The sequence below is a fragment of the Astyanax mexicanus genome, chromosome 2 (genome assembly GCF_023375975.1).
Source record: "Astyanax mexicanus isolate ESR-SI-001 chromosome 2, AstMex3_surface, whole genome shotgun sequence".
Lineage (NCBI taxonomy): Eukaryota > Metazoa > Chordata > Actinopteri > Characiformes > Acestrorhamphidae > Astyanax > Astyanax mexicanus.
In genome coordinates this window covers 30585752-30598748 of record NC_064409.1, presented here as the reverse complement: position 1 = coordinate 30598748, position 12997 = coordinate 30585752, and the positions used below count along the sequence as shown (strand labels likewise).

General features: G+C 38.5%; 2 protein-coding genes across 3 annotated transcripts in view; both read left to right on the top strand.

The window, feature by feature from the left end:
* ada2b (adenosine deaminase 2b) overlaps positions 1 to 12997 on the top strand; it is a 210196-nt gene that overhangs the window by 131772 nt on the left and 65427 nt on the right. The window lies entirely within an intron of this gene.
* Positions 3751 to 12997, top strand: part of LOC103031542 (clathrin coat assembly protein AP180) — a 45392-nt gene continuing 36145 nt past the window's right edge. The window contains exons 1-2 of one of the 2 annotated variants that reach the window (XM_049474202.1): positions 3762 to 4155; positions 4320 to 4781. In XM_049474202.1, coding sequence (XP_049330159.1) covers positions 4652 to 4781 — 130 coding nt within the window. In that variant the 5' untranslated portion in view covers positions 3762 to 4155; positions 4320 to 4651. Of the gene's footprint in view, positions 4782 to 12997 lie in introns of both variants that reach the window. The other variant, XM_022671532.2, reaches the window with a different exon arrangement.

Here is a 12997-nt window from a genome sequence, read left to right as displayed (position 1 = left end):
GATCTTATTGTAATTATGACTGAGGAGGTCAATCTCATCACTCTGTCCTGTTTCCTAAATCAATTCTTAGATCTTATTTGTTTATTTTTAAAATAAAAATTTGGGGAAAATCACTAGAATGTGCTCAGTGTCCTCATGCTATTAGCATAGGCCCCATTTAGCTATTTTCATGTTTTTGCTAATTTTATGCTGAAAACTCAGTCCTGTTACTTTCATTCCTGTTACTCAAAACAAAAAAGTAACAGAAATGAGTTCCAGTAACAGGAATAAGTGTCATTAACAGGAGTAATTTTTTTCATAAATATCAATTATTTGAACATGCAGTCAACCATTTCCTTTAAAATAAAGACTTTCTTGAGAAAAAATCAAAGAAATTAATGGACTTGCTTTTAAACATGCTTTTTAAATGCCACGTGAATTTGTAACCAGCTTAGAAACCTTATAAAAAAATAAGTAAAGTGGCGTAAGATTGACCAGTACATGTTTTGAATAGTTAAATACATGTGTTATTAGATTTAGAGTTAAAAAAAGATACAAAAAAGTTTAATTTTTCAACATGCAAATGGCACCCATTCGGTGGAATGGCCCATTAATATGTTTTTACATTCATAAAACTTTATATTGGTTAACTGATTAACAAAATGACAGAATTCATATTTAGATACTTTTATCCTATTCATGTTTCATTAAATGTTGTTACTGTGCAAAAACTACTAGCAAGTTGTCTATAGATAATAAAAATGATCTGACCAGTAGAATCTAATAAAAAAAACACAAAAATAATACTTCTTTAGAAGAGCTGTGTTAATTTGTCAGAAGATTAGGGATGAAGAGGTTTCAGTTGCTTCAGAAAATAGCTTTTGTAACATAAATGTACACTATTAGATCAGGGTTCAACAAAGGATAATATTTTCTGTCAATCATTTACTTTACAAGAGTGTAAAATCAGCTGATTGGCTGCTAAAATGACCAAAACACCTTAATAAAGATTTTCAGAATAGTTTGTTCAGTCAGAAGAGGAATAATAACCTTCACTGTAAAGTACTTTTAATATTTTTTTAACAATTTATACATTATTCTTGATGTCTATCTTATCACTAGCATTGCCCTAACACCAGAAGGGTGAAGACTAGCACATACCTCCTCCAGTATATGTGAAGTCAGCCACTGCCTTTTTTTCAAACTGCTGCTGATGCAGCATTGCCCAGTAGCCAGCACGCTGTGAGGCGAGAGTGCCATTAACCCACCCAGAGAGAGCAAGCCCAATTGTGCTCCCTCAGGGCTCCAGCAGCTGAAATAAAAAAATATGCTGCATCACTTTGCGCAGCACTAACTTGTGCTGTTTGTTTGCTGTTTGTATGCTCTCTAGATGGGTAGACAGTGCTTTTCCCCTCACCACTCCTAGAGTGGTGTCAGTCAGCACAAGGCATCTGTGAGCTTACGTATCAGAACCGAGTCGCTGTGCTTTCCTTTGAGCACACTGTGATGCTACTCGGCAATGCTGCATCAGCAGCAGTTCGATAAGAGGCGGTGGCTGACTTTACATGTATCGGAGGAGGCATGTGCTAGTCTTCACCCTCCTGGTGTTGTAGCATCACCAGTTGTAGGTTATGTACAGCTGGGTTGCAGGAATGAATGAATGAGTGGGACAATTGGCCCAGATAAAAAGAAAAAAAATGGGGAAAATTTGAAATTGTTTAAAGAAAATTGTTCATATATTTAAAGAGTACTGAGATTATTTTTTTACAATACCACCAAGCCCTACTGTGGAGACATGAAACATGTTTTCTTTAAAATGTTATCTTCATGATAAGGAATCAGGACGGAACCCAGGATAAAGATCTAGAACCATAAAAAATACTGAGCCTCATTTTACAGAACAAACAATTAATTACTTTAATCACAAACGGTTTCTGTGTATGTGTAACCACAACAGTAAGTCGATTCTTTTTGTTTTGATTCACACTTCTGTAGCATGTTCTAAAAAAAAGAGTAATAGCAGAAATGATTTGATCTCACACATTTTGGAACCCCTTCAAGGGTGTCATCCATCTTATTTTACATCTGTTTGCTAACCAGTCAGTCCAGGAATGCATCAGCTTTGCTGTATTTGACTGGTCTCCACCACAACCCCTGTAACTAAACAGTACATTTTATATTTTATGAGGGTGTTTTCAGTATGTGAGAATTGTTTGTATTTGTAGAAAATCAGATTTATTCCATCTGACCCCAAATTGCTGTTTTTCGTCTTCTATCTCTGTACGCTGACGTGCTAATGTGATGGAGCCTTGATAGTGCAGTTTTGGGACAAACAACAGGGAAGCGACCATTACTAAATGACAACACAACAGTAAGTCATATTTCGCCCTCATTATAATACTTTCTTCACATTTCATTCTTTATGATTATTAGCAAGAGTCAATAATTCTTCAGCTTGTTCTGTACAGAGTATTTAGAAGGATTTTCATTCACCATATGATCTCTCCTAGGTAACTCCTTCTGGTGATCAGTCATCCAGTCCACAACCTTGTTCCACATATTTTTGAACAAACCAGTCATTTCAGCAGTGCTTTAATTTTACTGGATTGACTGGCCTCTACCATGATATTGTGAACCTTGTTTTAAAGCTGTTGGTTTAAATTCGTCTAGTAGTACACTGACTCTGCTAACTGGCACAAGTAAAAAATCCTATTCATTTTAAATATTTGATGTATGTGAGAATAAAAAGTTTGAACACAGTCAATTTAACCACAATTTCTGACTGTTTTTGTATTATTTTTATCTTTGTGATGAAAACAGTCTTAAAGGAGGTTTTGGGTTTACCACTAAAAGGCAACACATCAATAGTAATTAATTTTCTTCTTTCCACATTCACTCCTAGCATGATAAGAGGTGTTCCATTTGCAGGGATTTTCATTCACCATATGATTAAAGACTTTATTTTAATGATGTCATGCTTATTCCATAATTTATTAGCTCAAACCAGTCAGTCTTGTAGTGCATCGGTTTTGCTGGACTGACTGGCCTCCACCACAACTATGATGGGAAGAAGAAAGTATGGAGAAGGCTTGGAACGTCTTGACACAAAGCTCACCACATCTGTTAAACATGGTAGTGGTATGGACGTGCACAGCTTTTAACGTCACTGGGCCACTAGTGTTCATTGAAGATGTGACAGAAGGCAGAAGGATGAATTCTAATGTGCACAGGCTTATACATCCTGCTCAGATTCAACCAAATTCAGCAAGATTAATCGGCTGAACAGTACTAATGAACAATGACCCAAAACATACTGCAAAAGCATCCCAGGATTTTTTTAAGCGAAGTGAACCTGAAAGTCTACACTTCAGTAGCTTCTTGTTTGTTTTATTTCTAATCTAGTGTGTTGGCATGTCGACCCCACCCAAATCAGAAAGATTGTTTTACTGTGGAGATTAATGCTACATAATTAATAGTATATTAATGAGTGAACCAAATGCTAACAGCTAATTGACATCACAGCTAAACGCTAGCAGTAAGCTGTCCACACCATGACAATATCAGGACGTATTTTTGCCTTTAGATCCAGATACAGGGACCTTCATGACCTCACTGCTTCCTAAAAATGAGAGAGTGCGTTTCTCGCGTTTCAGGCACAGGGTTTATCCGTGCTCTGGGTGTGTGGAGGAGGAGGAGGAGGAGGGGGGTTGGGGTTGGCAGTTTAACCCTTAAAGGGCTGCTCCTCTTCTCCTTTAAGACTCAAAGCGGAGTGCGGTCCCCGCGGGTCACGTGACTCGTCGCTAAGCGAGAAGGTTAGAGGACCATCAGAAACGGCCAGCAGCTCCACAGCAGCAGCAGCGCAGGACATTTCACCACTGTAGAAAACAGCTACTGCCGCGTCTGTTCACCCTTTCAGCGCGGGCGGTGGTGTGTTCTGGTGTGTAGCATAGTGAAGTGTAGTGTAGTGAAGGACAGACCGAGCTCCTCCTCCTCACTTCATTAACGGCGGAGACGGACCGGAGAGTCCTTCAGGACACCGCGCGTCACAGCGACAGCTAACCCCTCGTCTACACACGGTATATCTGTGTATATCAGCTAATTTCCAGGCGCGGTCCCGTGTCTCCGGACTGGAGGGGGTCCGTCGTTTGATCGCTGTAAACCCGTTAGCTAGCTAAGGTGAGCTAGCAGACCGAGGCTGACTGCTGGTTGAGCTTCAGTGGGGATTAGTTAACCGCTCGTCGCTCTTCGGCTGAAATACTAGCTAGCCTCTAGCCTGAGCTCGGTTTATATTCTCCTCACTGTCGTTTATTTAACCGTACACTCCTCCTCCTCTTCCTCAGATACGCAGTGTGCGGTGCGTTTCCACCGGAGGCCGTTAGTTACGTAAGAGGCCCGTCAGCGGGAGAGGACGGCCGGTGTAGGTCCCTGATGTCGGCGGAGGGTTACTGTGTGAGCGCTGTGCTGTGCTGTGAGGCGTGACGAGCTCGTGCGGTTTGAAGGCGTGTTAGTAAGGGGACGCGGCTCGGCCTGTGACTGACTGACTGGTGCAGGAAGTAAGGAAAAAGGCACCGGTGGGAAAAGGAGGCCTTCATTTTTTTCTCAGTCGGTGAAGCAGCCTGTGCGCGTGGTGCTCCGTCTTTCTGCTGTGAGCTGAAGTGGCTTGTTGGGGAAAATGTCTGGCCAGACGCTGACTGACCGTATCGCCGCCGCGCAGTACCAACTGACCGGGTCAGACGTGGCGCGAGCTGTGTGCAAAGCTACCACGCACGAAGTGATGGCGCCCAAGAAGAAGCACCTGGACTGTAAGTGTGCCTGTACTGTAGAGTTCAGTGTGTGTGTGTGTGTGTGTGTGTGTGTCTGTGAGTTTGTGTGGAGTGGGGGAAGGGGAAGTCACTCAGTGTGTGTGTTGGCTCGTTTGAAGCCCCTGAGATACAGCAAATTCCTCACTGTCTCTAATAATAATACAAATAATGTATAAGAATTAAGCATGTTCAGAATATTTTGTTAATATAACAAGATTAAGATCAGACTTACAATTTAATGGTCTTAGCAAATAGATATCATTGTTATGTGAACTTTTACAAACATTTCACATTCTAAGCACTGAACACGTACATTACATGTCCACGTGTTTGTAGACACCCCTTCTAATGATTACATTCAGCTGCTGTAAGTGGCACCCATTGCTCACATGGATGTGAACCTATATATGAATAAAGCCCCTTATTGAGCAGTTAAACTGTGGAATGATTGTGCTCCTTTTAGTACTTTCAGATTGCACTAGGGTGTTGAGGATGAGGTGGGGTGATTGTCCAACCTCCACTAATGCCCTTGTCACTAAATGCAATCAGATCCTCACAGCAGTGCTTCAGAATTGCATAAAAAATCCTGAACAGTAAAGAAGGTGAAGCAGGAGTCCCTTTACTTTTGTCCATGTACTGTATCAATCTTCAATTTTTGACACAGTGTCCCCAGCCAGTCTTCTATGTCTTTTAGTAGTCACAATGGACAGGACTGAAAGTGTCCGCTCTAGACCGAGTCGTATGGAGCTGTCCATTTCAGCACCACAACAGGACTTGTGATCTGGTGCCATCTAATACAGTGTTCTTTAACCCTGGTCCTGGAATCACACCTCCCTTCATATTTTACCATTTCTCCTTTTACCAAGACAGCCAAATCCTGTCTTTCTTCAGAGACATGTAATTCAGTGAAATAAAGCAGGGCTAAATAGAAACACCTGAGCACATTTTATAACAAAAAATGGCTTGCATGGCATTCATTCATTCACTGAAGACCACAACTAGACATTTAATAATAAATGAAAAAACAATGAAATTAGACATTCAAAAGGGCTAAAGTTACTGCTTTTTCTACAAGCTTTTTTGTACCTTGTATTCTGAGTTTTATGGAGTTTTGTCACTTGTGCTGAGTAAAAAATTCCGCACAGATTCTGAGCTTGTCTGGGTAACAAGAGGAACTTTGTTTCCAAGCTGTGGATCGATTGCACAAATTAATTTGTCTCTTTCTGAGTGAATAATTATTGTCTATTTTACTCGGATAAACACACTTATGGGACAGCAGCAAGAGCTCCTCAGATAAAGTGCTGTACTTATTTCTCTCCAGGCAGGACAGAGCGAGATGAGCATTTGACCACACAAAGCGGAGCTGCCATTACTCCAATGTGTTAGCTTGTTGTACTAACTGTTATACTAGCTGTGCTAGTATGCTTTTTTGTGGTGCTGTTCTACACAGTGCTCTGCAGCACCTAGAGCAGTAAGGCGATATGTGAAAAATGCATACTGGTTTTAATTTTGCCTCCAGTACACCGCCCAGCACTGTCTACAGGCATGAACTGCTTGCATGCTTCAGGTTCTGTCTTAACAATTTAATGTGGTTTACATTGTATAAGCAAGACCAAGGCTCCAGACTAAGTTTAAACTGTGCCCACAGCTTTGTGTCAGACTCCCTATACTAAACCCACCCATCCCAATGTTTTAAAACTCAAATACCCACAGAGATGGAAATATTAATCTGCTATGTATTGGAATCAAATGATTTTCAGTCAGAATATGCAATCGGGAATTAGCATCATTGACATATCTTAAAAAAATCCTGCCAGGCAAACAGATTATATTTGCAAATTAAGGATTACAGCATCTCTGTGCAAGGCTCACTGTAGGGACTGCATGGTCAGATGAAGCTGCACGTCCTTCCCAGTCACTCACTATTCAAAACAGTGATGACCACATTCAATATGATTGAAAATAACTTTTATATTTTGTAAGTTAGCATCTTGTAATAGATGTCATTGTAATGATTTATCATACGCAGTAAAATACAGATCAACATGCAAATACTGCAGCTGGTTTTACCATAAACCCATCAGATTCTCTCCTATATGATCTCACATTAGTCTCTTCAGATCTTAGAACTACTATCACAATTCCCCCATCTCTGGCCATCTCTACTGAGGGTTCTATATAAACCTAGCAACCTATAATTTTCCTATGTCAGCAATTTCGCTTTGCTCAGCAGTTTAAACCATGAAGGTGGTAATGTGTGGGTGGAACACAAGGCCCGTGGACCACGTGATTATTGGAACACGGAACTACAGGGTAAAGTCAGTAAATACAGATAAAACTGTCTGTCTGTGTGTGTGTGTGTGTGCGTGTGCAGTGCCCTGCGGTTATATATGGTGGCTCAACACTGCAATATGCGGTATGGCGCGATATGCCTTCATGTTAGAACTATGTGAATGTTTTTTATAAATATTTTTTTACGTGCTTTTTGCGGCTAATATAATATTTTTTTTGTTTATGGGCTAACAAGCTTTACACGTGCTTTACTCACCCAAATAAACTTAAAGCCTAATCTATAGGGCTCCTCAGGACAACAACATATTTGGGGCAGCTGGATATTAGCATGAATCGCGCATTTAAATTGGCACTCTGAGCTGAGTGGACGGCTTGGATGAAAAGCACGAGAATCTTTTAATTAAATGTATTTAAATAATAATTAAAATAACAGGTGTGCTGAATTTTGACTCTGGGGCAGAATCCGACTCCCCTTCGCGTGCATGCGCGTCTGGTAAACAAGTGGGTGCTAGAGATTACTCTCGCGCTGTCCGTTATTTTTTGTGTGTAAATAATGCTTTAGATTTAGATTTCACTCAGAACACAGCAAGATATAAAGCCAATTAAAGACTCTTGTTAGACATTACTAGTTTAGTTATATATAACGAAAGAAAGACGGGTATTGCAGACTTAAATAACTCATAGGAGTGGACGCCTTTTAGGCATAATGATCATTATTAGGAGAACATGTTAAACTTATGTTAAGCTTAATCGTAAAATCTGGAAAGATAATCAAGTTCAAATGTGAAAACCTGATATTTACACCTGCTAAAATGATACTGCCCCTCTGATCTCAGCACCCTTCGTAATGAAGAGCACACCGCAATCTCAAATGAGAATTTGCCTGGAGAAGAAAGTGACTTTGAAGGTACGCCAGAGCACTGTAAAAAAAAAGCCTACTTCCAGATTAAAATTCTAATATTAAATAGGAAAAAAAGGCTAACTGGGTGGCCAATTTAAGAAGCTTATGATCTGTTACAGGGCTGCTGGGATTATTATCAGTTATTTACATTTTTAACTTGCTCTAGTGTTCTAGTGTTACAGTTACAGTCTAGCTACCGGTACAGCCTAGCCTTCGGCACCCCCTTTGTAACTGGTTTTAAAGAAATTACATTCAACAACACCCTTTTAACTCTCCCGTTAATTTATATTAGGCTTACAAATTAATTCTATAAAAAGGATGATAGTTTTTAGTGTAATATGATGATATAATTTGTCCTACATCTTACAGTTACATTTGGTCACATCAAAAACACATTTAAAATATTGGAATAAATTATGGGATTAATCAAAATTGCAATATAAAAAAACATTTTATTTTTATTTTAGGCCAGCAATTACAATTTAATACAGTGTTACAGATTTAAAGCAGGTCTCATATGAGCCATTTTTAGAACTGGCCTGATTCCATTATAAACATTATTTATAATTTTTTACAGTGTACAATTGGACCTAAGTCAACAAACAAAACTCCAGGTTTACACACATATCATGCTTCATATTTGATAACACAGAGACAGTCCTCCTGCTCATGTAAAAGGTTTATTTCGTTTTTTCTTGACTGGAACTGATTTTACTTATGTTCCTTTGATCCCAATAACTAAAGTAAAGAAACTGAAGACCTCCGCGGATCAATGCGCGCTCTCACGACATGGCATCGTGCGCTCTCCCGACGCGGCATCACGCGGCAGGTGGTCCAGAAGCCGAAACGCAATAGAGGCGAGGCTGCGGGTAGCGACGCCTCACAAAATCTAAACACTGTATTATTAAACGATAACAATACAGTAATAATAAGCTTTAGGTTATAAATGTAGATAATTTATTATATAATTAGGCCCTCTTTGGGGGAAAACGTATAATCGCGGTATTTCCCACACGCTGCGATAATCTTGTCAATAGAGCGATATTGCTATACTGCGGTTATCGCGACAGCCCTGATTGTGTTGTTTTATTCTCGTGTGGCACAAGATCTCATCACCCCCCAAGTCTCCTCATTAATAACTACTTAAAAAATTGCAGTCCACACAATAGTATTGTCCTGAAGAGAGATGCATGAATACCATGCTCGTGTACTAGATCTCGTACTCGTACACGGCTCCAATACCAACATCTGATACCTAGTGCACATTGCTGCAAAAACCAACAGACGACTCTTGTTTACAACTTTATCATCAAAATCTAAATTATATATTTTCAGTCCCATGTTCCCAGAATGAGCTGGAGCGAGTGAGAGAATGTGAGCAAAAGAGAGTGAGACAGAGAGAATGCAATGCTCTAAAGAACATCACATGATCTGATGTCACATGATCTGGCAACTTGGCAGGCCAAGAAAGTATTTCAGTCTGGCAGGGACAGTCCTGGGAAAACCTTGCAGAGTGAGTATTATTATTGGAAAATGCCAGTTGGAACCATGGAATCAGGTGGAAAATCTGGGGATTACCATTGTAACGAAAATGTACTATAGTTCACTATAGACTTGAGTGACAAGTTCTTTATGTCACCCAAGTTAGTCTTTTGTGTCTGTGGCTGCTAGAGCTGTTGTGTTGTTTATAGGCATGGGCGGTTAGCACAGAGGCTTATCCAGCAAACTATTAAGTCATTCACTACTTTTATTCACTAATTTTTTATCCAAACTTTTAACACACCATCTCTGTGCTGAGGGCTCTTACTTACACACGTGCCCACACAAACAGCATTTCCTCTTTCCAAGTTGAAATATGGAAAAAACAATATATGCAGCTGCACCAGCATCTATTTCCTCCAATAAAGCAAAAAAATAAGTTAAATTCAGTAACCCAGCACAATTACAATATTCTAAAAAGCTTCACAACTGCCCTAAGATATTATATTATAATAAAATAAAAGTGTCCTAAACCACAGTACACTATTATTCCTGTTTTCCTCCCAAACACAGCATTTAAAAATGCATTTTTATGAGCGATATTAGTATAGTTATTAAGAAAAGATTTAAATAGAAATAATTTATATGGCCATTTAGTACATTTTTATTTTGTGATAAAAATTATGTTTTAATAGTGTTTTAATAAAAAAATAACTGTGGGTTCCTTAAGTATGCAGTACATATTGTCTCTGTTTTGGTTGGTTTGCATATTTCTGTTAGCAGGAAAAACAATAAAACCTAATCTAGATGTTGCCTAATATCACAGTAATAGCCAAATTCAGTAGATACTATTTAAAGTAAAAACATATTATTATGTCTCAGTTGTCATCTGTTAATATGTAGCTAAAATATCTAAATGTGTTTCTATTACCATAGGGAAGAAAAGTAGTGTCTTCTGTGCTGTAGTGGCTATTGAGCACTCTGTCCTGGAGGACAAGGCCTGCTGAATTATAAATTGATCAGCCAAAGCATGCATGCATTATTCACACAGCTAAAGATGAGGGTGCTAATACTGGGACAGAGAGATAAGTCTACATATTTGAATTGCATATGTGCGTGTTTGAGTGTGCGTGTGTGTAAGTGTGTGTGTGTGAGTTACAAACCCAAAACATGATAAGGTTTCATTTCAGTTATCGTTTCCAAAAGATTACAGATATTGCTGACAAATATTAGGTTAAATGTGCCAATAAACTTGTCCAGTTTGTCTTTTTGTGTTGGGAAATAAACAAGATATTATGTGTAAACAAGTCCAGCTTCCTATAGCTTTTATTGAGGGTCTGGCTTCTGGTTTTTTGGGCCGTTCTTCTTTACAAAACATCTTCAGTTCAGTTAGGTTTGATGGTTTCTGGCATAAACAGCCCACTTTAAATCACACCACAGATTTTCAGTAATGTTCAGGTCTGGAAACTGAGATGATCATGCCAGAACATTGTACTTGTTCCTCTACTGTACATGAATGCTTTAGTAGATGTTGTGCAGTGTTTAGGGTCGTTGTCTTATTGAAGTATCCAGCCCCGACACAACTTCAACTTTCTCACTGATTCTTGAACATTGTTCTCAAGAATCTGCTGATATTGAGTGGAATCCATGCAACCCTCAACTTTAACAAGATTCCCAGTATCTGCACTGATCACACAGCCCCACAGCATGATGAACATCAACCAAATTATACTGTGGGCAGCAAGTGTTTGTCTTGGAATGCTATGTTCTTTCTCTGCCATGCATACTGCCCTCCTAATAACTAAATTTTAGTTTCATCAGTCCACAGCACCCTATTTCAAAATGAAGCTGGCTTTAGTCCAAATGTGCTTTATATATATATATATATATATATATATATATATATATATATATATATTTTTTTTTTTTTTTAAGTAAACAATAAAGCACTGTTGTAAGTCGCTCTGAATAAGGGCATCTGCTAAATACCTTAAATGTAAATGTAAATGAAATTATCATTATTAAACTTTTTTTATACCCCTGTATGTTGTTTTGCAATATCAAGACAGTATTCTGTAATTTAATTTCTATTTTTCTTTTCCATTTTCTCCCCAATTTACATGGCCAACTACGCAGCTCACTCATTAGGACCCCTACCACTTGTGAACGTTTTCTAAACAATGCTGTTGTAGGCGTTGATACTTGTGTGTTGGTGTGTCTGCTCAGGACGACAGTCACTATTGCTTCAAGTTATATTTGTTATTATACACCATTTCGAGGTTACATGGTTAGTTTTTATTTCACTGCTCAACTGACTCTCGGTCGTTACTGAGCGTAGATTACAACACCCAGGGTAAACAAACTGTAGCTTATTTGAAATAAATGGAAAGAAATATCTGGGTGGGCTTTATGAGCATATGACCAGTTAAGTGTCCAGCATTACAGAACTGTGAAGAACCCTATAAAAGCGGTTTTTAAGGTGCAGTTAAATTTTAAACATGAGCTGGCATGAATGATTAGGAACTACTATTTTCCTTGTCAGCTGTCTTTTAAATGATGGCCTCTAAATAGACTGTTTCCATGGAAACTGGACCTGTGGGGAAAGGGTCAAAGGCTACTGACCAGATGGCAGGGCTTTGGTATTGATAAGTGAACAGTTTATAGAATGCTGCTCAACTATGGCTTTCAGGGAGATATTGATCTTAGTAAGTGTTGATCTTATTAAAAGAACAATTTAGTCTTTCTATGATATGGGGCATTTTTTTTTTTTCTACTTTTTAGTAATGCACATGCATTTAACCATATACATCTATTGGTAATTCAAAATGACCATTTTGGATTTTACATTATATATTTTTTATATTTAAGAAATATTTTAAAATATTCCTGTTTAAGCACCTTGCCCATCTCTGCTAATATTTAAAGTATACTTTCAAAACTACAAACTATTTTTGAACAGGTTAGCAAAAGGGTAATGTGTCCAAAGCTCAGACTTAACCCATAGGCAGCTGTACTTGATTGTTTCATTTACTGTTTTATAATACACCACGATGTAGAAGAGGAAATATTAGTTGTAATGCACCTCTGTTGAATTTGTGCATCTGACATCCAAACATTTTAAAGCTTTTAGTTGTTTTAGGTGACTGACTTCTGTGAATAACTAGTTTTGAGTTTTAGTTATTTTACTTTACTTTTTAGATCTTGGATATGTTAGATTTACTGTGCAGGATGTACCACAGCAGTATGTAGATAAGGCAGCTGCCTAAACACCAATCTGTAACGCGGGAACCAGACGGGAGGCGGACGTAAATGCGGGTAAGACCAGACTTTATTAAACAACAAAGAAACAAATAAACAAACAGGGGAATAACGGATATAAATAGGTGCATAAACAAACAGGGAAAAAACGTGAAACAGATAATAACAAAACAGGGCGAGGAAATATATACAAGGGATAAATACGTAAATATATACAACATAAACAAAGAAACAAACAGGAACTAAACGTGACTAGAAATAACGTGACCGATAACCAAACAAGAAA